We start from the raw sequence: 25,169 nt of genomic DNA, 5'->3' as shown, positions 1-25,169 counted from the left end.
CTATTCTGAGCAGCTCAGTCCTTGACATTCACGGGGCCATATTCTGCCAGCACATGAAGTCATTTGATGAGTACCTGACATGCACTATGCCTTTTATACTCAAAAGCAAAGCTCTTTAGTTATCAAATGAAGAAATGAGAAATGGAGGCTTAGACGTGAAGTGACACGGTCTCCAACCCCAACACTTCCTCAAGTTTAAATAATACATGTGGGAATGGCCAAAGCCAAGATCTGGCTACAGTCCCCCAAATGACTAGGTTACAAAAATGGAAACCATTTCTCTGAGGCTCCCTGGACTCATACACAGTGAAGGCAAAGGTCAGGTTGGTGGTATCTGAGTATCCAACACCACAGTCTCTGATGAGAGCCTGCTGGCCTGACATCGGGGTGGGCCACTGTGACTTTGCACAGTATACCTTATACCAGCAAACGGGGCTCACAAGATCAGGAACCTAACTTCAGTCTTACTCTCCTCTCCTCCTTCAGCCTGGAAGAAAGTTCCAAGGAGTGGTACTGGAGAAGACTGCCCCACTATGCACAAGGAGCTCCATAACCCTGCTGGAGAGCAGAATTTAAAGATCCCTGAGTTGGGAGTCAGGAGCCCTGAAGTCAAATCCCTGTATCATTTCCTTCCCTAGGTCTCAGCTTCCACATCTGAAAGCAATAGGACTAAACTAGACCTGTATGGGGCCCCATCACTCATGAGCTTTCCCCACAAGGATACAAAATTTGAAGGGTGCCTCTAGTATACCAATCACATGAATGACATGATACTTAGCTTTCCTACTTTTAGGCATTAACCACTGGCAATCCAAGCCTCTGATCAGTGGAAGACAAACAGGGCTTTACCACCAAACTAATATATGTCGACCAAAATCATGACAGTTTTTCATTGTTAGGCGATTCTGTTAATTTTTCTGCAATACTGTGAGTGGCTAATAGACCCCATCCACTCTTTCATGGACCTCTTGGAGATCAGGCTCCGAGTATGGCAAGCCCCAGACTAGATACTCTCCAAGGTCCCTTCAGCTTGTGTAATTAGCAATTCCCTGAGCAACAAGCATCAAGAAAAAAAGGCAGGGCAGTGGATGAGCAGGGGGCTGGAAGGCAGCCAGTGAGCCCTATGGCAACTGCAACCAACAGCAGTGGTTCTTAAGCCAGGGTTGTGGGCAGCTCACAGGCAAAGACAGGTTGGTCAGCAGCCCCAGACTAAGTATGTCAGGGTGGAGCTGGAAGCCACAAGGCCATTTTCACTTCTTCCCAGCCCAGGGAGGACTGTTGGCAATGCTGTCTTTCACCACAAATGGCAAAGACTCAAAGAAAGGTCCCACAAGTAGTCTCAGAAGAACAGAGAAAAGCAATTGTCTTTTCCTTTTTCTTCCCTCTCCCAAACTCTTTCCCTTTGGCACTAGAAGCCAAGCAGAGATGAGAAAAATATTTAATAGAAGGCTTTTTTTCATGAGTCCTACAAGACAGAAAAACTAGCAAACAGGAAGCATAAAAGTGAAATATAGAAAAAATAAGGCTTTTCAAAATAGGGAGCTTATATTCAGAGCCCAAGTCTCCTGCTTTCTACTTGGCCAAGTCATTTAACCTCTCAAAGCCTTGAATTATCCATTTGTAAAGAAGAATAAGGATGCCACCAGAATTGGCTTTTACAAGATGATAGACTCAGAAAATATTTTTCAAGCTTCAAAGATGTAGATGAAGAGCAAACAGCTTCAGAACAGACTATCTATTTGGCTAACTGGTTTGTGCTTTCTAAAAAGAAAGCATTCTAGCACATTCAGGAAGTGCCCTTCTTCTTTCAGTTCCACAAGCAAAAGCATTTTTCATCCACTGTCTTTTGCTGGGTATGCCAGAGAAAACTCACCTTAAGTCACTCCAGACTGGGTTGGAGGCTTGGACCACAGAGATGACAGTGGCACCATGGGAAGGTTTGTGTTTTGTTATTTACTCTTAAAGAGGTCAGGGATAGACCTAAACATATATTTTTATTTTACCTTACCAAATGGCCAACCTTGATTTTATCTAAATATTTTTTGAGAAGGCTTTTTTGTTTGTTTGTTTTTCTTTTTCTCTTTAAGACTATATTTTCAAGAGTAATCATTGGGCTCCATGTTTAGGAGCTCCTTGCTTTAAATAGCACTCCCTATTAAGTTTACCAGGTTTCAAAATTTAAGAACTAATGTGGTTGCACTGAAGATAACAGTGAGAGCTGCTGATCGAGATATAAAGCCCTGGCCACAGAATTCCTGCGTGTGAGATTCCACAGAATAGTATTTGAGGACTTTGCATTTCTCAAATACTCATGGCTTGCAGTCATTGGCCTCAGAGAAGACACTCAAAAGCATGTGGATGAAAATTCAAACTTACATGGAGAATAAAGGAAGACATACATTCAGATGAAGTCTGACTGGCATGCATGGGCACTCTCCAGACATGGAATTAACTCCCAAGTTGGCTACTTACTAGCTGTATTGCCTTGGGCAAAATACTTAACTGCTGTAATCCTTAATTTCTTCACCTATAAACTGTGGCCAATGAAAATAATAGTAGGGTAAAGATAAGCATTAAATAATAACATGCACAGGGCTTGCACATCACAGAAACACTAGTAACTGATGAGTATTGTTATTATTACTGTGACAGAGGCTTTGATAACAAATCTACATTCCATGTCTTCGCTCATTTCTTCAAACATTTCTATGGCTTCAAAAAGAACTGAATACATCATCTGCATATATTACGACAAGCTTCTGATGCCAGCCCCACTTACTGATCACCAGCTCTCTTAAGAAAACTTCCAGACTGTACACTTTGACAGCCAAGTTATTTACTTTTGTATCTCCAGATCTCACACATTCTAGGAACCCAACAATCTGACTACTGACTGGAGGGTGATTTGAGTGATTTAGTAGATATCCCCAACATAGTAACTGCCCTTCCCCACCTTATTAAGAGTTATAGTCCTTTTTTTTTTTTTTTTTTTTTTTTTTTACAGATAGAGTTAGGCAGTGAGAGAGAGAGACAGCGAGAAAGGTCTTCTTTCTGTTGGCTCACCCCCCAAATGGCCGCTACGGCCGGAGCTACGCCGATCCGAAGCCAGGAGCCAGGTGCCTCCTGGTCTCCCATGCGGGTGCAGGCACCCAAGCACTGGGGCCATCCTCCACTGCCCTCCCAGGCCACAGCAGAGAGCTGGACTGGAAGAGGGGCAACTGGGACAGAATCCGGTGCCCATATGGGATGCCGGCACTGCAGGTGGAGGATTAACCTAGTGAGCCATGGCGCCGGCCCCAAGAGTTACAGTCTTACTTCTTTCTTCCTCAAAGACCATCAGCTTCTCTATAATACAATCCAATACCCCAAACAGAGCTTGGCAAAGTGACTTGTACATGGCAGATACTCCACAAAAGTGTGCTGAGCAAATGCTGCTCATAGATTATATCCCAATAAGTCACCACAATTAACTCTGAAAACCAATACCCAAAGCTGTGAGAGCACAGAACAGGAATGTGGGCATGAAGAAACACTAAGCTTCTAACAAACTTAAGGACCTGTTTCCTGAGACTCAGATTAGAAGGTGAATAATCGTGAAGCCTCTGATGTTCTCTCCAATGCCATGAAAAATGTCCCTGAAAACATTCATAAGACATCTGCTTTCTGTCTGAACTGCTTGAAGGATTTACCAACTCCATTTTATTTACTAGCCACTTAGGATAATCACTTCATCTCTCAGGGCCTCAATTTCCCTCTCTGTAAAACGGAGATAATAATTATCCCTCTGTCACAGTGCACAGGAGGGTTAAATGTTATCGTGCATGCCATGTGCTTGCAACAGGCCCGTGTACAGAGCAGAAGCTCAGTAAATGGGGCACCACACCTCCTCCACTGTCACCAAAATTAAGTGCTGGCCCAACATTAACTCACCTCACAGAACTGCTTTTATCATGCTGACTCTCCCTCCTTTTCAAAAGGCACAAGTATTAGCCACTCCTCACAGGGGTCCCAAAAGGCCTGCCTGCTCCTTTAACAGGAAAACTCTGTCATCTCCCAGTTCCTTACTCATAATTTCCAAGTGGTCACGAGTAAAATGGCACACATCAGTGTATTCTGGTTGCTGAGTAGGCAAAACACTGGCTTTTTCCTTGGAAAATACTCACACACCAGGATGAAACTTTGGCAGGATACCAGCCAATCCATTCCTGCCTCCCAAAGGCACTTGTTGTGTGCCAGGCAGACTGGGATGCCCAGAGCCATGCCTGGCCTCTGACCCTAGAGGTGAAGCCCAGACATAAACTCTTACCGCCTCTTACCGTTTATTTCTGATCCATTGCCTAGAGTGCTCATCACAGGGAGATTTAAATAAAACCACTAACATCTGCACAACACAGCACACTCTTTGCCAAGGAAACACAGTGAAAGGGACAGTATCATACATTGGGGTTCTAGGTTTGAAGATTTAACAGTTTTTTGGTTGAGCTACATATATTTTCCTAAGTAATCCAAACAGCAGGAAAGGTCATAAACTGGAAGGCATTTAATTACTAGGAGACTTTTTTTTTTTTTTTATTGAGAGAATTCCACACTACCCAAATTAATTCCTATCTGGAGTTTCCACATCACCAAAAAAGTACCCAAAAGTTCTATTCCTACGAATAACCACAAAATAACACAAGCCACATTCTTCAAGTTTCCAAATATCTCACTTGTGAAGTATATGCCAACAAGATTTTGTGGTATGCCCCAAAATTTTTCCTTATATTTGGGGTGGTAATCTTGAGCCTTATGTTTTTGAAAAACTGAATTGTGATCCACTTAATTATTTATAACATACTCCCTTCCATACTTGTAAGATCAGGGATAAAAAAATAAAATTCAAACTGTATTGGTTATCCACCAGTAAGAAACTAAGGCATACACTGCACACTTATGCAAAATGTAACCACTCAGAGTCTCACCTCCAGAATTGGATTCAAGAATTAAAATATGCAGATTAGGGGGAATGATGCCTTAACCCAATACTTCATTCTAGTTCAGAAAAAGAACCACAAAATTATTGTGTCATCTTGCATGAAACATTCACTGCTGTATTTCTTAAAACATGAGAATCACCAAAGCACTCTAACATGACACTTTTGAACTTCTAGCCTTGCTCCAATTCCTTCTCCAGTTCATAAGTAACCACACTTTTTTAATGCTTAAATCTGTTTTTCTTCCCAACCTTGCTAAACAGAATTTTCCTCCTCCTCTGCTCTCCACACTGACACATACACAAATCTGTTGCATTTACTCTTATGTTTAGCAAGATCAATAGCAGGTGTGTGTCATTTATCACTAACCCTGACCTAGGAATTGCTGCAAAATATGCACACATTCTCCTAACACCTAGCATCACCAAATACCCTTACCACACCCTGCAAAATACATTAACACTATCTGAACGTGCAGAAACAGAAAGTTAAACTAACTGGCAGCTCTATTAGCAGGCAATGAAGAACTTATCTAGAAAGAAAATAAACACTCAGTCTAATCAATGTCACATCTTTTAGAGTCATACACTATTAATATAGAAAAAGGATGGAAAATGCACCAGGTCAGTAAGTTCCAATTTACCACAATTAAGGGAAGGACAGATCAATAATGGGGCTGAATACCTGGCAACTCTGTTTAATTTAAGACAGCAGTAGACTCAGAGCAACAGACTGACAATTATAAAGACAAAAAAAAAAAATCCATTTACTTCTGGCTTTCAAACAAAACCTAGTTAGGTGGCATTTCTCCAACCACTTCAAAATTCACTTCACTCACCCAACACTGACTCCAAAGAGATCTCTAGAAGCATCCCCAAGCAGAGTGAAACATTCAGAGTGGCTCACAGCACGAGGAAGGCAGACAAGACCTGATCCAGCACTAACAGAATTCTCTCTCCTCCTAACATTTAGGACCCTCATGCTTCCTTCTATCAGCTCTGCCTGTGTCCAAGCGTTAGGTATCAAAACCCACATCAACAGCGATTTGCCTACAGAAACCCAAGCATCCCAATGATATGGAGGGCTGTCCATAAAGGGCTGAAATTGGAAAGTGCTTCCCCAAACCTCACACAACACAATAACCCACCGGAAGAAATCCATGCCCCTTCCTAACTTCCGCCCTGTGCTTTCTTTTACAGGTGGGATAGCTCTGGCTTGTTGGGGGTGAGTGGGTGATGCTTGATGGCACCTATGGATGGGGTCTTGAGTTGCAGGGCAAATGCCCTATTTTGAATTGAATTTCCAGAGGCTTCTGTAGTTCCTGGGTTTGTGGTTTCCTCCTTACCTAACCTTTCCTCCCAGCCTGTTAATTCACTTACAATTTTAAAGGAATGGCTTTGCCCTTGGCCCAGCCCCCAAACACCCCACTGCTTTCGCGCAGGGTGGTCCAGAGGAGAGGAGCAGTTCTTTCTGCAGCCTTAGGCCTCGCTACTCCCGGTTTGGTCAGCTCGTCCAGACCTCCCTTCACAGCCTGCTAGCGCCCTGCGGGCAAGTCCTGCCCGTGCAGCAGCCCAGAGACCCAGCAATCTCCAGGTGGGGATCTCTGCAAACGCACCTCTTTTCACCTGCGCTGTTCGCAATAAGGACTAGCAAGGAGGAGTCCTGGGGCGGAGAAAATCCCAGCCTGAGCTCCTCATTCCTTTGGGATTTTTCCACCGGCCCTTATCTCTGCAGCTGGGTCGGCGGGCGCGGCTGGGCCGTGGAAAGGCGCATTCGCTGCCCGTCTCCCAGTCCCTTGCTAGTGACCTTGGCCACGCCGCTTCGCCTCTCTGCCCTCGGTGGCCTGATGCTACCTACTTGGCGGGTTACAGGAGGGTTACGAAGATGTGGAAGCGCCCAACAGACTGCCAGACCCTCGGGCAGTGTGCAAGATCGGGAGAGGACTTCCCCCTTCCGCGACCCTCGGATTGTCCAGGGCTCGCTCAGTCCTCTCCCCGCGGCCAGTGCCCGGGCCTGGAAACCCGCAGGACCCCGGCAAGGCTGCGCACCTAGGGGTGGGGAGGGACCGGCACGTCTGAAGCCCCCGGCTCACTCGGACAAGGGCGTGGGGGGGGGGGGGTCCCAGAGGGGCGTGGCTCCCCCGGCCCCGGGGCTGGGAGAGCAGAGCCAGCCTGCAGCGGCCGGCGGGGACCGCGAGCGTCCCCCGGCCCGACCTACCTCCTCCAGCAGCGTGACTGTGTTCCTGCAGTTGTGCAGCCGCGTGGTGAAGCTGGACGTGGTGGGCGAGTTGTAGTCCTCGGTGGTCTCGGCGATGAACTCGGACACGGAGATCTGGTCCGGCATCCTGCCGGGGGGGTCGAGACACAAGCGGGGGCGCGGGGTGAGTCACGGCGCAGGCTCCCGGGGCCGCGGGCCGCCCGGCGGCTCATGAACGCCCCGCCGCAGCCCGCCGCCGGCGCCCGGCCTGCGTCCCCGGAGGCGGAGGCAAGAAAAGTCCGGCGGGGGTGTGGGAGAGCGGCGGAGAGCGGCGCGGGGCCCTTCAAACTCCGAGCCACGCGCGAGGCAGGGGGCTCTCAGGGGCCCGCCTCCCTCTGCTCATGCCGGCGACGGCGGCGGGAGAGGGGTCGGGATCGGCGGGCGGCGCGCGCGGGGCAGATCGGGCGACTCGCCTAGCTCCTCAGCAACCTGACAGGCGACCGCGAGGGCCCGGCTGACTGACTGACTGACTGGGCGCGCACTCCCGCGGGCGGGCGGGCGGCGCTTCCAGCTCCAGTCACGGGGACAAACAAGGAAGTGCTCTGCGCACGCGCCGCCGCCCCTCCGCCCGCGCGCCGCCCCCGGCCCGGCCCCCGCACCGCCCCCGGCCCGGCCCCCGCACCGCGCGCGCGCGCGCGCGCCGCCTCGCGGGCCTCGTTCCGGCCGCGGCGTGCGCGGGGCTCCGGAAGCCCGCGTCCGCGGCCCTCGCCGGCCGCCCCCGGCGCGCTTACTTCAGAGAGCTCGTTAACGCGTTCTTGCCGGGGAGTGGGGAGGAGAGGGGGGGCCAAAAAAGTTGTGCGCGTCCTTTTTTAGTCCCGTGTGGGTGCAGGAAGCGAGGCCGCGAGAGCCGCCTCCTGCTGCGAGGGCCGCGGGGCGCAGGGGCGGGGAGCCGGCTCGGCGGCTCGGGCTAGCAGCTGCCCGCTCGCCCGCCGCTCACCGCATCTGGAAGGCTAGTCCCGTGCAGTGTGCCTGGGTCGCTAAAACACTGGGAGAAGGCGAATGAAAGGTGGTTTTTATTTTTCTCATCTTTCATTTGCGCCTTATTTTTAAGACCTGGAGGAAGGACGCTGTCAAGGGGGTGTAAAAGGCATTCCCCGAGGCGCGGATGGTGCTCCGCAGATGCCAGATTTCCGCGGAGAAAGTATGCGTGCGCTCCTCAGCCCCAGCAGATGGCTTTAAAAAATGTTTTTTATTTAAGTCTTTATTTGAAAGAGTTACATAGAGGCAGAGAGAGAGGCCTTCCGTCTGCTGGTTCACTCCCCAAATGGCTGCAACAGCGGGAACTGCGCCAATCTGAAGTGAGGAGCCAGGAGCTTCCTCCAGGTCTCCCACGCGGGTGCAGGGGCCATCTTCTACTGCTTTCCCAGGCCAAAGCAGAGAGCTGGATGGGAAGTGGAGCAGCTGGGATTCAAACCGGCACCCACATGGGATGCCGGCACTGCAGGCAGCGGCTCTACTGCTATGCTGCAGCTCCAGCCCTGCAGCTTTTTAAAACTAAATCTACTTAGTCCCAAGAATCCTTTTAATTTCTCGCTACTGATTGCAGATGAAATTCATTTTAAAACGAAGAAAAGAGGGGGGAAAAAAAGCTAGGCACTTAGGAAGCTTAGCTCTGAGTGGAGCCAATAGGACAGAAGACAGCAGCCCCTTGGGCTGAAGGCTGGTCCTGTGGCCTCCCCGGGTTGAGCTCTGCCATCCTGTACGATACAGTGTCCCTTCAGGTCCTCACCCCTGGCTACAACCGACTACCCAAAGGCAGGCAGGGGTTAGCCTTGGGCCCAACCATGGTGCCAGGTGGTTGTCAAAATGCATCAGCACAGTCAACAGTCAAGCACCTACTTTGCACCCTGGAAATCCAATCACAACAATGTCACTGCTCTGAGTACGGAAGCAGACAACCAGCAAATACGCACTACAGCTTGGAGTAAATAAGAACACAGTGATGGAGTTGCTACAGGATAAGGAATGTGCAGACAGGCCTCTCTGACAAGGTGACATGCTGAACAAGAAGAATGAGGGAGGAGAGCCACACAGACAGGCAGCCCTCAGCCCTCAGCCGCCTCACTTGAAGAGAAAGATAAGGGCCCCAGCCCAGGAGGCTGTTACCTGAGTTAAATGACAATGGACAAGATCCTGTGCTTTCAATCAGTCTTGCCCCAAATGATGGAGTTAGAAATGTGCCAGGGGATTCCAATACAATCCCATCAAGGTGGCATGTACCAATGCCATCTCACTAGTCCAAGTGATCAATTTCAGTTCACATTCGATGGCTTGGATAGGTCTAAGAAACAAAGGGATCACACAAACAAGACAAGTGTCTGCTAATACTAACTGATAGAATCAAAAAGGGAGAGAAAGATCCAGCATGGGAAGTGGGATACACAGCAGACTCATAGAATGGCAGATGTCCTAAACAACACTCTGGCCTCAGAATCAGCCCTTAAGGCATTCGGACCTGGCTGAAGAGCCCATGAGAGTATTGTAGGCATGGAAAGCCAAGATACCATGGAAAAGAAAAAAAGAAGACCTAAATGAAAGATCTCTGTGAGTGAGATCCCAGTGGAAAGAACGGGGCCATCAAAGAAGGAGGTACCTTTCTCTGAAGGGAGGAGAGAACTTCCACTTTGACTGTGACCCTATCGGAATAAGATCAAAGTCAGCGAACTCTAAAGGCTTCCATAGCCCTGGCAACTCATGACTAGAGCCTAGGGAGATTACTGACGCCATGAACAGGAGTGTCAAATTGTTAAGTCAGCAACAGGAGTCACTGTGTACTTACATCCCATGTGGGATCTGTCCTTAATGTGTTGTCTAATGTGCAGTGATGCTATAACTAGTACTGAAACAGTATTTTTACACTTTGTGTTTCTGCGTGGGTACAAACTGATGAGATCTTTACTAATTATATACTGAATCGATCTTCTGTATATAAAGATAATTGGAAATGAAAAAAAAAAAACCTGGTGTTAAATTGGAAACGGCATAGAAAATTAATTAATTTTTAAAAAATATTATGTAGGATCTCTGCCTTTAATGTGCTGTACACTCTTATTTAATGCTATAACTAGTACTCCAACAGTATTTTTTTTTTCACTTTGTGTTGCTATATGGGGGCAAACTGTTGAAATCGTTACCTAATATATACTAAACTGATCTTTTGTATATAAAGAGAATTGAAAATGAATCATGATGTGATTGGAAGGGGAGAGGGAGCAGGAAAGGGGAGGGTTGTGGGTGGGAGGGAAGTTTTGGGAGGGGGAAGCCATTGTAACCCATAAGCTGTACTTTGGAAATTTATATTCATTAAATAAAAGTTTAATAAAAAAAAAAAAAGATCCTGTGCTTTGTGCCACTCAAAGTGGGAGGAGTTTATCTCCCAGTACTGCGCCACTGTGCTCCCGGGAGGTCCAGTGAGGCACTCACTGGTGTCCTCCGTGGGGCCATGCTGCAGGTGGGTATCTTGTAAGGGAATGAATGCACATGGATAAATACTCTCCAGGAGCAACATGAAGTGCTGAGAAACCTACTTGGAGAGACAGTCTTAAAAAACAGTATACAAATAAACAGGCATCCACTTGTCCTCACTCGTGCCTCAAAAGCTTGATTTGGGACATAACCAAGTTTGAGGTCCTTGAGAGAGAGCCAGGTGGAGATAACAGGCAGTGGAAGAGCTGTACCTGGAAGTCTCTTTTTGTGTTGTAGACAGGAACTTGGGCCACCCAGGAGAAAATCCTACCTCTTTTTCCTGCATCTGGAAAGTTCTATGACGCGGGGCAAATATGGCCCCAACTAGCTTGGGTACCTAAGCTCCCTGAGCCTCAGTAATCTCATGTACTCCACAAAGCACTGGGAACAAAACACCAGGCACTTAGACTTCTCTGCACTCCAAGATGGCGTACCTTTCTGTAGGCTGCAAATAAATACATTCAGACTTTGATTTTTGCATTTTGTTTCTAGTCTTCCCTCTGTTCACAGTTGTCCTCTAGCACCTGTCACCACCCCTAGGCTGGAAGTTCCTGACATTCTCTGTATCTGGCCCATAACAGACAATAAATATGAGCTGTGATTAAGCCTAGAGTCAGTGAATAATTGCCCTGATTCCAGGATGCCTTGTGTTCTGGATTTTTCTCTTCTAATAACTGATACTGTTACCTTTGGACCTTGGTGCCATCACTTGTAAAATAAAGGGATGGGTTGCCAAAAAGGCCACACAGATCTCCCCAAGCTGGGGCTGATTTGTGTATGCACTCAGCTCCACAGGTGCGAGGAAATCAAGGCACCACAACTAGCTAAGCTCACTGCAATGGTAAACAGCCAGGGATTTCTTTCTGGACTGAATTCACCAGAGAGCCCAAGCTCCTGCCGCCAATCGCTGTTTCAGTTTCATTTGAAGATTATGTTATAGATCTGCTCCTCCCCGTCTCCAAGGGCCAAGAAAGGAAAATGCTAACAATGAGATATTGTGCACTGCTAAGTACATAGCTCCTCAGACTGGCCTGCAATTAGAATTTCAAAGGTTCACACCTCTACCTACCATTTCTGGGGTTCACAGGCCCTAATCCTCTTTAAACTTGAAACCATGCCCCAGTGCAAACCATCTGTACCTCTCGTTTTCTCAAATACCCTGAAAGCCATTTCTGGGTGTCTGAAAGTCTGACGAGGGAAAAGCTTCAGTGCTGGATTTCTTGGCGTGGAGCTGCCCAGAAATATACAGCAACCATTTGGAAGCCAGGAAACACACGCATATCCTTGTACTTGCGCACATTCAGCTTTATATAAAGCATCATCTTTGTTGTCATCAGTACAGTCCTCCTCAAAGACTATAGAATCCTTATGGTCCACACGGCTGTGACCTATCTGAGCCCTGCCGATGGGGGCTAAGACAGGGGTCCTAGCAGTGACCAGAGTGGTGGCTGCAGCTTCGGGACAACGACTGCATCACTGCCTCCGCTGTCATCAAGGAGTTGACTCGACTGACACTTCCAGGTACAAGTCTCATTCCCATCTGCCTGATAACCAAAGGGGTACATTTGCCGTCTGTCAACAGTCAGGGGTGAAGACATGGTGGGGGGAAGATAGGGGCGTTTACTAAGCCCCAGAGGAACTACTGGAGGTCTGAGACCCACTGATGGCCAGCGATGGTGTTCATCAAAGATTTCCCATGCCCTCCTGGGACGGGGCAGTGGGGAAGCATAGGAAGAGGACGTGTGTTGTGCTACACGGACCTGTATTAGATCTCTGCTCTGTCCCTTGTAAGCTCTGTTTTCTCATCTGCAAAATTAGGGTGATACTAAAAACTGCCTCAGGCTGCTGCATGGAATGGAATAGAAGATGTGGACAAACGCACTGATGTGCAGTGAAGAGCCAACCAATACAATTTCCCGTTGAGTCCCCTTCCATGTGGAGTGTGAGTATACACACATTGCGTTATCATTCCACAACGTGACACACCTGTACATTAGTCACCTGGCGGAGGAAGGACAAACTGCACAGTGATTCCCAAGGTCTAGGAGCTTGGATTTGAGAATAAACTGACTTGACAACCTTAGTTTTTCTAAGTATCCTTTGTGAGGTCAAGTTCATTAGAAACAGTTTTGCATTTTAGAAGTAAATAATAGGGCCCAGCACTGTGGCATAGCAAATAAAGCCACTGCCTGCAAGTGCTGGCATTCCACACGGGTGCCAGTTCTGGTCCCGGCTGCTCCATTTCCAATCCCGCTCTCTGCTGGGGCCTGGGAAAGCAGTAGAAGATGGCCCAAGTCCCTGGGCCCCTGGCTCCTGGCTTAGGATTGGCGCAGCTCCGGCCGTTGCAGCCATCTGGGGAGTGAACCAGCAGATGGAAGATCCCTGTCTCTTTCCCTCCCTCCCCCCCCCCCCTCTGCCTTTGCCTCTCTGTAACTCACCCTTTCAAATAAATAATCTTTAAAAAAGTAAATAATAGAGTCTGATAGGATGAATACTGATCAAGATCAGATGTGAAGAGTTTATAAAATAAAAGCCTGTTTTCACAGAGTACAGTTCCTGTACCTGATATGCTGAGCAAGTCAACTACGGAGAGAGAGAATTGGGCATTTATTTTGCAGGAGCATGAGTGAGGCTGAATTGCAAATAAGACAAGCTCATATCTCTGCCACGTCTGTCAGCCTTTAAAGTGCCTCACTTCTCTGAATCTCAGTTTTCACATCTATAAAATGGAAGCAACCATAGTACTTGTCTCTCAGAGTTCTGAGGATTCAATGAGATAAGGAACATCCAGTGCTTAGCAGATCTCACACATCGTAAGTAGACGGTATTTTTCTGATACTACTATGGGAACTTTGAAAGTCATATTTGGAGACATAAATTTTCATATTTCTGCAAAAACAAAGTATCTACCAACACCTGCTTTGTACCAGACACTTGGCTAAGTATAGAATTTTGAAACACATACCCTTCTTTAAATTAATTCTGACAACTTTACAAAGTAAGCATAATTACCTCCCTCTCTGTCTCTTGCTCTGCCTTTCAAACAAACACATAAATACTTTTTAAAAATTATTCCAAATTTACCGGAGAGAAACCTGAGGCTGGTGGGATCTGGGGTAGAACTTTCTGAGCTCTAATTTTAGGCCAGGCACTGGTCTGCTTGTTGTGTATACAGTGTCTGATTCATTCACCTAATAGCCCCGATATGCAAATGTTCCAGGAATGGAACCTGAAATACAATGACATCTCACTGCAAGTTAAGTCCCTGAGCCTGGCAAACTCTAAATCCAGTGCTTTTTCCACTGCCTGCAGAATTGGTCTCTTTGTCATACTGTAGCTCACAGAGTGCAACTCTGTCAGACCCATATCCCAACCCAGGCAAACGACACATCCATAGTTCCTTACTTCACCTGATCACTTATGAATCTGGTTTTTACCATCCTAATGAAGTCAGGGAGGACAGGAGAGCACTGCTGGGGAGCACGAAGGAGGAGGGCTGTGTTTGATCTCGTGTGCTGTATTGCAGGTCTCACGCTGACATATTCCACGTGACTGAAAGCATGCCTTTCTCATGTTCTTTGTATGAGTGTTTCTCAAGTGCACTCACGCAATGTCTCATAACAAAATCCCTATGCAAGTCCCAAATGTACTTAAGGACCAAGTAAAACCGCTAAAATGGGTGGTTTGCACGTGCACGCACACACACACACACACACTGTTCTACCTCCCAATTCCCTGACCATTCTTTTTGATGGAGGTGGGGGAAAAAGAGTCAGGCAGAAATGTTGAGAACCCCAAAGCTTCAAGGAGCAGAAATCAAGGGACTGAATTCAGGTGTATATTTCTGCTCTGTCCTGTAAATAAACAGCAGTAGTTGTCAGCTGACTCTCTGGTGCTTGTATCTCCCTGGTGCACTGTTCTGAGCCCCTGCAGGCATGACCTCACTTAATACAGCAACTGTATACAGCTGGTATTGTTATAATATCCCCATTTTCTACCCAGGGAAACCTGCAGTTGGAGGGCACGTTGGCAAGCTGCAGAGCATGAGGGAGCAGGGAGATTTACAGCCCAGGGAATCAGCCACAGCGCTGTGCACCCTCAGCAAAGACGGGGAATGGGCCCACCACAGACATCAGCAGGACAGTTCTTCATTGGAATCTGTGCATGATCTTTTTTTTCTTTCTGGGGAACTCTCTTTTTTTTAAGATTTATTTATTTGAAAGTCGGAAGTTATAGAGAGGGAGATACAGAGAGAGATCTTTCATCTGCTGGTTCACTCCCCAGATGGCGGCAATGGCTGGGGCCAGCCCAGGTAGAAGCCAGGAGCTTCTTTCCAGGTCTTCCATGTGGGTAGCAGGCGCCCAAGCACATGGGCCATCTTTCCAGGCCATTAGCAGGGAGCTGCAGGTATTTCTGAGACTAATTCCTATCCATCTCTGTATCACCCACATCTCCCAGGAATTAAGGGACAGTCCTGGGAGCCCCAGGTCCGGCACTGTACAAGCACCACTGCCTGAATCGTCCCAGTAACCTGGTGGGGTGGCCTGTTTTCTGAGGACTCACATGCAGTCTGCTCCAGGTCACACGTTAACAGGTGGAAAAGTTCTCAGTGGGTTTGAGTCCAAAGCCTGCAGGCTTTTCTTCCCCACAGAAGGCTCTGCCTAGTACAGGCCCCCTGGAGAACCCCATAAATGTGTTTTGAATTGAACTGGCTCTCTTTTATGAGCAACATCATTTCCAATATAAGTAAAACAACCGCCAGTGAAGACAGACTGTGGTGTTTTATAGGATCCCTAAAAACTTGCCATCTACAGAGGTGAATGGTCTTAAATCTTACTTTTATCTCTGAAACAGAAACCTCCACCTGCAAAATGAGAAACACTTACAGAACCTCTAGGTTTTTCTTTTTCTTTGGTGAATTTGTTTCAAAGTTAGCTGGCCACACCTAATCATGCCCACTTCTGTACTACTTCAGGATCTACAATGTTCCTGTTTTATGGCCCTATTCCAAGACACCATTCTCCCAAAATTTGCATTTCTCCAACTAGACTTTGAGCTCCTTGAGACCAGCTGGGTTTCTACTCACTGGAACCAAGGCCCCTTAAGAGATACTTATGGATAGATAGAATGACTGAATGAGTAAGCACAGATTTAAATGGGGGGGGGGGGGACTGGAAAGAGGATCTTGTATCATCCTCAACAAGAGGCAGGAAGAATTTAAAAATAATGCACTTTGCAATTCTTTCATTTTTCAGATGAGAAAACTGAGTGGCACACGGTCAGCTGCCTGGGCCAGGGTCGCTGAGGGAACCAGAGCCTGGTGTTAGGTGTCCTGGTTCCCAGAGGTTTCCTACTCCTGCACCCTTCCCAGGTACATTTCAAGGATGGCAGTAAAGACTCTGTTCAGAAAATTCCTGTCTCCAAAGATTAAGTTGGCCTTTGTATCACAGTGTCCAAGAATGCCTATATTTGCCTACTATTCAAAATCTGTAACAGAATAAAATATGGCACCGGATCACTCAGTGGACACCCTTGATTCGTGCCATTTCTAGTGGCTAAGAGCAGGTGATGTGGATTCAGATGACCTGGGTTGTTCAATCCCAGCTCTGCCACCTGACAGAGTCTTAGCCTTAATTTCAGTTTCTTTACCTTTAAAAGACTTTGCTCAGAAGGTTGTTGTAAGGTTTAGCTGAGATAATCCATGCCATATGCTTAGCTTTGTTACTGATTAAAGGTAAGTGATTGATAAATGTTGGCTATTGACAGGAAAATGGCACAGTCTTATCTATGGTGCAATTTATACCCTGATACCATCCTAGGCTCTAGCTCCCACTGCCATTGCTGGAAGCCAGGAGGCCACACCCCCATCCTAATTGTTACATCTTAACGTTAGCCTTCGCAAAGCACACGGACACCGGAGAAAGGGAAAGGGTTTATTGGGGAACACCCTACAGACCAGAGTGAAGGGGCAGCAAAGGAAAAAGAGAGAAAGAGAGCATAAGAGAGAGAGAGAGAGAGAGAGAGGAGAGAAGATAGAGAGATGAGCCAAGAGAAAAGAACCAAGAGAGCACGTGTTCAGGAACAGGCCCTTTTAAAACTTTGCCTGAGGGCGGGCAGGGAAGCAGGAGCAGCGAATCCCACTAGGATGGGGGTGGAGCCTGGCTCAGGTAGCTGGGCCGTGCGGCCACCAGGCTAAAACTGCGCCAGTTTCCTAACACTAATGGGATTCACTGCTCTTGCTTCCCTGCCCACCCCCCAGCAAAGTTTTAAAAGGACCTGTTCCTGAACACGTGGTGCTCCTCTCTCTCTCTTTCTCCCCCACCCCTTTTCCGCCCTCTCCCCCCCTCTTCTCTCCATCTCCAGATCGATCTCTCTTGATCTCTCTTATGCTCTCCTTCTCCCTCTTTTCCTTCTTCACCCCTTCCCTCCAGTCTGTCCGGTTTCCCCCAATAAGCTCTTTCCCTTACTCCGGTGTTTGGTGTGTTTTGTGGTGGTCTTATAGACACCACGACTTGTATTCGGGATGAGCATTATGCTACACTCATCAGAAGCCAAACCATTATGTAAGACACAGCCCCTGATATGGTGGAGCTCACTCTGGGCACAGGAAATCAAGCAGAAAAAAAAAAAAAAAAAAAAAAAGAGCATTGAAAAAAACATGACCTCTGAATATAGAGTCCAAGAAAAGGTGATCTGATGTGCTGCTGTCTCTCTAATCTGCACAAAGCCCAGTTGGGCTTATTTTGATGTGCTGCTTTCCAAGCTGTTGAAATACTATTCAAGGAGAAAAATCTCATCAATGGAGCTATTAGTGACTTCAGTACAGACACGGGGGCCACAGGGAAGGCCAGGCAGAGCTGCTCCTCTTCCTCAGCCAGATCATTTCACCTCCCTTGGCCTCATTTTCCTTGTGGTTAAAATCCGCAGCCTGGGGCAGATGCTCTCAGAAGTCCCTGGGGCAATAAGAGCCTATAACTGGATGAATTCCTATTTGACAGAAGTGTGACAGCCAACCCCAAACAAGAGGCCTCCAGCTCTGCTTCCAGAGCTACTGATAAGCCAAGAGGTCTAGGAGGGGACGTTAGGGACACCCTCCACTATGTGAGTGTCACAGGATCCCGTTGTTGCTTTTCAAAAACAGGATTTCCTCTGCCACGTATTTGAGCCCACAAAGCAACGAGCTGTATCAGAACAGAATTTTTCCGTAATTCTGTCACATGCAGGGCAGTACTCCATTTGAAAAAAGGAAAGCTGCCCACCCACTGCAGAGTTTTCTTCTTAGCATATGCTACGTGGTTAACATCATTCTCAGATGTGAACATTCCACATCACACCAGGGGCTCTAATTAAAAAAAAAAAAAAAAAAAAAAAAAAAAAACCCTCTACAAGTACTAGCAAACCTTCTGACAGACACATCTAGCTTCTGCTCCTGTTCTCTTATTTTTTTTGTTTTTGTTTTGCTTTGAAAAATTACTCTTTTTGCTCTCTGGCCTAAGAGGTTTAGAGGCACAGAAAAACTAATTTACAAAATTGCTATGTTTAAATGGACAGCAGAGAACTTACTGTTGATTGGTCCTGAATGTTATTTTCAATATCTTTTTGGTTTTTTTTTTAATGTGTGAATAAAATGACTTTTCTCTCAATATTTGGTATGAGAAATTATTTGGATCCAAATTATTTGGACCTGAATTATTTGCCCCCAAATGTGCAGAGTACTCCAGACTCCTGCAAACCACACTGACTGGTACTCAGATAGCATTTAACTCAAACAAGGCCAATCAGAATCCTTCATGGAGGATGGACAGATACCAAAGTTAACAAGATCTACAAGGTCTAGAGCAAAGGACATGATAAAGCTGACAACCAGCTTTTCAACACATGAGGGAGTTTCTCTAAGAATGGGCATAACCAAAAGATGGCAAGAGAAAGGGGAGAGACCTGGCAACATCACTTCAACCCCTGTATCCCATGCCCCAGGCTGCTCAACCCTTGGACTTCCTAGTTATGCAAGCAACCACTCTTTTTTAACAAACTAGTCTTAAAACTAACACAGCTCAGGTTAATCTTCTCCTGAGTTCTAGTACAATCCTCACAGTTAACAGATGTGCTACCTTGGACAAGGTATTCACTGTCAGAGCGCCAGCTTCATCATTTGTAAGACAGAGATAATAAATATCCACTTCAAATGATTATTAAGAAGAAGAAATTACATAACACACATAAAACAATGGCAGAAGATATCTACAAATCATATATTGAGAAGGTACTACTACCCAAAATACATAAACTCTTAAAAATCAACAATAAAAAGACAAATGACTAATTTTTAAAGGGGTTGAACAGACATTTCTCCTAAGAGAAAACAAGCATACGAAGAATGGGTAAACTATCATTAATCACTAGGGAAATGCACATCAAATCCACAATGGACGACACTTCACATCCAGGAAGATGGCTACAATGAAGAAGACGGAATGTAACAAGTGGTATGGAGAAGCTGGGAGAACATAAAAGGGGGTACCAGCTTTGGAAAACATGGCAACTCCTAGAAAGATTAAATATACTGTTACCATATGATCCACCAACTCCACTGTTATGGACTGGATGTTGGAGGCTCCCAAAAGTCATACACAGAAATCCTAGCCCCCAACTGTGATGGCAGTAGAGGATGGGTGTTGCCTTGGGGAGGTAATGAAGTCATGAGAACAATGCCTTATAAAAGACACCCCAGAAAGCTGTCTGGCTCATTTCCAGCCACAGTGAGAATTCAGCAGTCTGCACCCGGGACGAGGGCCTTACTAGAATCTAATTACCCTGGCACCCTAATCTTGGGACATCTGACCTCCAGAATTGTAAAAAACTCAATGTCTGTTGTTTCTGAGCTATCTAGCCTATGAACTACGATTCAAACTGACAAAGACACCGTCCTAGATCCACACAAACACCTGTCTGAATCTTCAGAGCAGTATTATTCATAACAGTCAAAATGTAGAAACCACCCAAACACCTGTAACTGCCTAAATGAATAAGCAAAATGTGACTTGGATAAAAGATTCCAAAGCACAAAGAAAACGTAACAAGTTCCAGTGTTCAATACCACAGTGCAATCACTGTGGTTCACAACAATGTATTCCATTCTGTATAGAAAACTCAGAGAGGAGCTGGTAGGCTCCAAACACAAAGAAAAGGAAAAGGAAAGGCTGGCTTCTTGGTCTGACTGGTCTATACAGTGTGTATGTGATGAAATAGCGCACTGTGCCCCCACAGAAGTGTACACATATTGCATGTTAGCCAACATTTTTCATTTCATTTATTTTTTAACTGTTACTTGTACAGTTCCTGCATGGAAGATACCAAACCTAAGGGCCGGAAAAGGCTGCAAAGCATTCCCTGTTTGCCTTTCTTGACACCACATTCACTCATTTCCAAAAGTGAACAGGCAATACAAATGCTAACCAAAATTTATTAAATAGTATTTTTAAAATGCAATGTGATACAGCCATAAAGTGGAAATATTATTCAGCCATTAAAAAGGAGTGCAGTACTCACACTAAAACACAGATGAGGTTCACAAGTATTATGCTAAGTAAATGAAAGCCAGATACAAGTGACTATATAGGCTAAATCACATGTATAGCAAATGTCCAGAACAGATCTACAGAGACAAAAAGCGAGTGAGTGTTTACCAGGGTCTCGGCTGGGGGTGAGAATGGGGTTGGGGGAGATGGGCAGTGACTACCAATGGGTTCACAGCTTCTCTGCAAGACAGTGATGAAAATGTTCTAGAATTAGATCATGGTGACATTTACACAATTTGGGGAATACATTAAGAACCACTGAGCTGTATAGCTTCAAAGGACAGCTCTCACGTTGCGTGAATTATATTGCAATCGAAAAAAGAACCATTATGGTGATACAGCACAGCCTATCTATTAAGGACTAAGGCAGCCATGCTCGGGTGCTCACTGCACCACTGTACATAAGGCTGTCCACAGACATGATTACAACGGCAAAGTAGCTCTTCACTTACAGTTTACAAATTTTTATGCGCATATTGAGAGGCAGAGAGAGACTGGCGGAGCACTCACTTGGCTGGTTCACTCCCTAAATGTTCACAACCCCCAGGAGGCTCAAGCCAGGAACCAGAGTTTCAGTCCTGCCTTGTGGATGGCAGGAACCTAACTAGAGCCATTACTGCTGCCTCCAAGGATACGCATTGGCAGGAAGATGAAATCTGGAGTTTAAAGCTGGGAATTGTTCAGGCACTCTGACAACAGGACACAGGCATAGAAACCAGCATCTTAACCACCAGGCCAAATTCCCACCCCCATTCTCCTCGTGCTTAATGGATAAGAAATTGGAGTTCTGAGAGGTTAAGTGCAATTAGTAAGTGGGGGAGCTAAGATCAAACACCAGTCTATCTGATTTCTTTCTACTCTTACATAAGATTCTGTCCTAGGAGCACTCTGGGATGTGGTGGGACCACCAGTTACATACTATCCATTCAGGCTTCCTCTCTTAAGTAACAGAGCCCCAGTCTGATTAGACATGTCAGTGTGTTCAGCTCAAAGATACATGTTCTAGTCTTCCCTAAAGCAGGTATGGCTAGGTGGCTTTAGCCAGTAAGATGTAAACAGAAGTGCTCTACTTTGTGAACTTTTTGGAAAGTGCCTTAAAAGAAGCTAAATTAGCTGGAAGAAGACTCCTGTTGTCCTTCCCATCTGCATGAAGTAATGTGGATGTGATGGCTAATACTCCAGCAGCCATTCTGGATCATGAGGCAATATGCTAAGGATGGTACAACCAGAGAGACAGAAAAAGGCTTGGGTTCCTGATAACCACAGAGGCATCATCTGGCTTTGGACAATCTCCAGATTCCTCTGGTATGAGAGGGGGGAAGAAACCTAATTACTACCGTTATTCGGGATTTTGTTTCTATGTAGCTGAAATCTAACCCTAACTTGCATACTAGGCCTATGAAACCAACTAGGAATGTATGAAAACAACTCATCTCAGAAGTGGCCAAATTAGACCTATTCTACACCAGTCATTTTCTCAACTTGCCCTGCTTCACATTCTTTAGAGGCTTGGGCATTCTACTGATTTCTTCTGAAGACACTCGCTAAGGCCTAGTTTGCCGAGTTACAGAATCACTGTAAGAACCAGTCTCAATTCACCAAGATCAGACATTACATTTCAAATGCACTCAAACCTCATCTCAGAAATTGCTTCAGGAAGACAGCCACAGAGGAGCCAACAGGCTCCCACAGAGTGGATTTCTGAAGAAGCAAATTTATTTATACAACCCTGGCACAACTTGGTGAAGGGAGAACAGACTGGGCAGATTCCAAGCTGGAGGCTGATAAAGCTCCAAGACTTCCTAGCTTTCAAATCGATGTTCTGCCCAACCTTTCCAGAGCCATCACTGAGATTCCTGGATGATCTTCCCTGTCAAAAGGACAAACCATGGTGGTCTTTCACAGCTGAAGCAGAATCCCAATGTTGTTTATTTCTTCACATTCGGGACGTGTGATGTTGATCAGCCAACTGATGACTTTTAACACAACAGCAGGTTGATAAGTGTAACACTGGGTCACGAATGGCTTTTCTGGTCACCCTTCTTTCTCATTAGGGATTTTTTAGAGTTCAAGCCACAGTGCCATAAGATGAAACCATTAGAGGACTGCAAGATTTTTCCACACCATTTTTTTTTTATGTTCTGTAGCACAAAATATCTAATTTTGTGCACACTGTGGCAGAGTTAGTAACCCAAATATTCTTTATGGGGGTAGAAATTCCTATTTTACTTTATAGGTAGTTGTGTGAGAGAATTCAGATTAAAAACCTAACACAGGGGTGGGCATTTAGCCTGGCAGTTAGGATGCCGGTTAGGAGGTTCGCAAGCCACATCAGAATGCTTGGGTCGGATTCCCGGCTCCAGCTCTTGACAATGCCAACCCTGGGAAACAAAAGCGACGGCTCAAGTGGTTAGGTCCCTGCCACCCACAAGAGAGACTTGGATTGAGTTCCTGGCTCCCAGCTCTGGTCCTGGTCCAGCCCCAGCCACTTCAGGCGTCTGGGGAGTGAACCAGTGGATGGCAGCTCCAGTCTCTCTGCCTCTCAAATTGAGTCCGCATATATGCACTTGGACAGGCGCGCCTGTGTGCCCATGAGCCCGTGCACACATATAGTTGTGCACATACACATGCACCCTATCTCACTTTTTCTAGACATAGAAACTGGGAAGCAAACCACCTAATTCCTTGGAAGCCAAATGCACTTCCACAAAGTCCACGTACCAAAGCCGGTGCTCTCTTTCCCTCTGCCCTCATCTCACCTCACGTTCCACACAGCTTAAGTTTGGTGAGCTACTTTTAGGCCTTTAAAAACCAAACAGAACAGTTATGATGGGACTAGCGAGAGCAGGCTACACCAAAAGGGTAGAGGAAGTACCAACCACAAACTGGAAATATGCTCACATCCTATCCCACACAAAGAAATTCTGGGACTCGCCAAGGAAGGCAAACCATTCCACTTCATGGTTCCCAGCCTCAGTCATAGGTGACATTCAAAATGATGAATTTTTGAAATCAAGAAAAGGTTTGAGTTATGGAGATATTTATATTCTAGGCACCAAGCTAGATACAGTTAAGGCTAGCAAAATAACACAAGATTAAAAAACATTTGGTGCTCAGAAGCTTTGCAGAAAATGCAGCTCCCACACGAAAAGCAGCAATGGTCAAGATGAGTATAGAACTTAGAATTTCAAAACCTAGCATCAGATCTAGCATTACATTTACAAGCTCCAAGACACCGGGCAGAGGACTCGGCTTGCTTCAAGCATATCATACTTCACTCATCTCTAAAACGGGGCTGGGAGAGCCACTTGGAGGTTGTTGTGACTGACAAATCAGCATATAGTCCTAAAAATGCAACATCTGTGTCCTGCAGATGTTCACTGAGTCCATGAGATGCCACTGTGTGTGTCACCCTTCATTGCTTTCCATGAAACAAATACAATTATAATTAATTGTTCTGATGTCAATGATATAAATGTATAACATGAGGGCCCTTTTAAAAGTGCAATGGAGTGGAATTAAAAGATGTTTATTCTGGTGCAAAAAAATTTTGAAACCCATGCATAGATTTTTCAAAGCATGCATTTTTCATTAATTTGTTGAAGAACCCTGGTATGCATGGATTTTAAATATTTTACACCAAAATAAACTTATTTTTTAATTCCCTTTTCCACAAGCTTTTTGAAGTACCTTCATATATTTTCAACAGAGGCAGACTAGTATCTGATCTTAAGTAGGGAGAAGCTAAAGGTTAAAATGAGAAGGAAATTAGCAAGTATAATAGAAAGCAAGGGACTTGGTGCACTCAGATATTGATCTCCTGCCATCCTCATCACAGCCCTTTAAAGAAGAATGATTTTATGATGCTGAGAAACCTGCCCACCACCACACAGCTACTGAGTGCTTACGCCTTCATTTGAATCCACTCTGGACTCCAAGTTCACTCTTTCAACCGCACCAAGCTGAAGGCTACCAGATGGAAGAGATGTTGATTCCCCATGGATCTGGAATGGATTTGATCTGGCAGAAGTTTTATGTTCTAGTATTTAAACCCAGAGTTACCTATTACCGATCCTAAACTGCCATGTTTGGGAGTTGTTCCCATACAGGTTATACAGTCTCCTCTTCACAATGTGAAATGGCCCTGGTTAGACCTGAGTGTCCAGTCTAGGGTGGCTATCTTAATTTGCATAATCACTTTATAACAAACTTGTATGCTGAATACTTCAGAAAATTATGGAAAATGGAATTAAAAGATAGGGGCAGGCAACTGGTGCAATGGCTAAGATGCCACCTGAGACATCCAAATCCCACATCGGAGTGGCCTGGGTTCGAGCCCTGGCTTCGTCTCTAATTCCAGCTTCCTGTTAAGGTATACCCTAGCTGGCAACAAGTGATGGCTCAAGTGCTTGGGCCCCTACAACCAGTGCGGGAACCCAGATTGAGTTCTGGCTCCTGGCTTGGTGAAACAGCAGAAGGAAGATCTCTCTGTTCTCTGTGTGTGTGTCTTTTGCCTTTCAAATATAAATAAATAGGGGCCGGCACTGTGGCATACCAGGTAAAGTTCCAGCATCCCATATGGGCGCTGGTTCGGGTCCCGGCTGCTCCACTTCTAACCCAGCTCTCTGCTATGGCCTGGGAAAGCAGTAGAAGATGGCCCAAGTCCTTGGGCCCTGCACCCATGTGGGAGACCCGAAGGAAGCTCCTGGATCCTGGCTTCAGGTCAGCTCATCTCTGGCCGTTGCAGCCAGTTAGGGAGTGAAGCAATAGATAGAAGACCTCTCTCTCTCTCTGCCTCTCCTCTATTTGTGTAACTCTGACTTTCAAATAAATAAATAAATTTTAAAACATATATAAATAAATTTAAAAGGGAAGTATATTTTGGTACAAAAAACTG

The 25,169-nt window shown here is 46.0% G+C and overlaps 1 protein-coding gene and 1 non-coding gene across 4 annotated transcripts in view; both read right to left on the bottom strand.

Moving 5' to 3' along the window:
• The window catches only part of ASAP1 (ArfGAP with SH3 domain, ankyrin repeat and PH domain 1), a 381,790-nt gene that overhangs the window by 286,591 nt on the left and 70,030 nt on the right, over positions 1 to 25,169 (bottom strand). For 2 of the 3 annotated variants that reach the window (XM_062187980.1, XM_062187981.1), the window contains exon 3: positions 7,191 to 7,317. The exons of the other annotated variant lie outside the window; for it this stretch is intronic. In XM_062187980.1, the coding sequence (XP_062043964.1) occupies positions 7,191 to 7,317 (127 nt within the window). The remainder of the gene's footprint in view (positions 1 to 7,190; positions 7,318 to 25,169) is intronic. 3 annotated transcript variants of the gene reach the window in all.
• Positions 20,014 to 20,147, bottom strand: LOC133758962 (small nucleolar RNA SNORA13). Its single transcript, XR_009865858.1, has one exon. It is a non-coding gene; the product is annotated as a small nucleolar RNA SNORA13 (small nucleolar RNA).

This window comes from Lepus europaeus, chromosome 4, assembly GCF_033115175.1.
Source record: "Lepus europaeus isolate LE1 chromosome 4, mLepTim1.pri, whole genome shotgun sequence".
Classification (NCBI taxonomy): Eukaryota; Metazoa; Chordata; class Mammalia; order Lagomorpha; family Leporidae; genus Lepus; species Lepus europaeus.
Note: the sequence above shows the minus strand (reverse complement) of the source record. Positions and strands in the feature narration are given on the sequence as shown.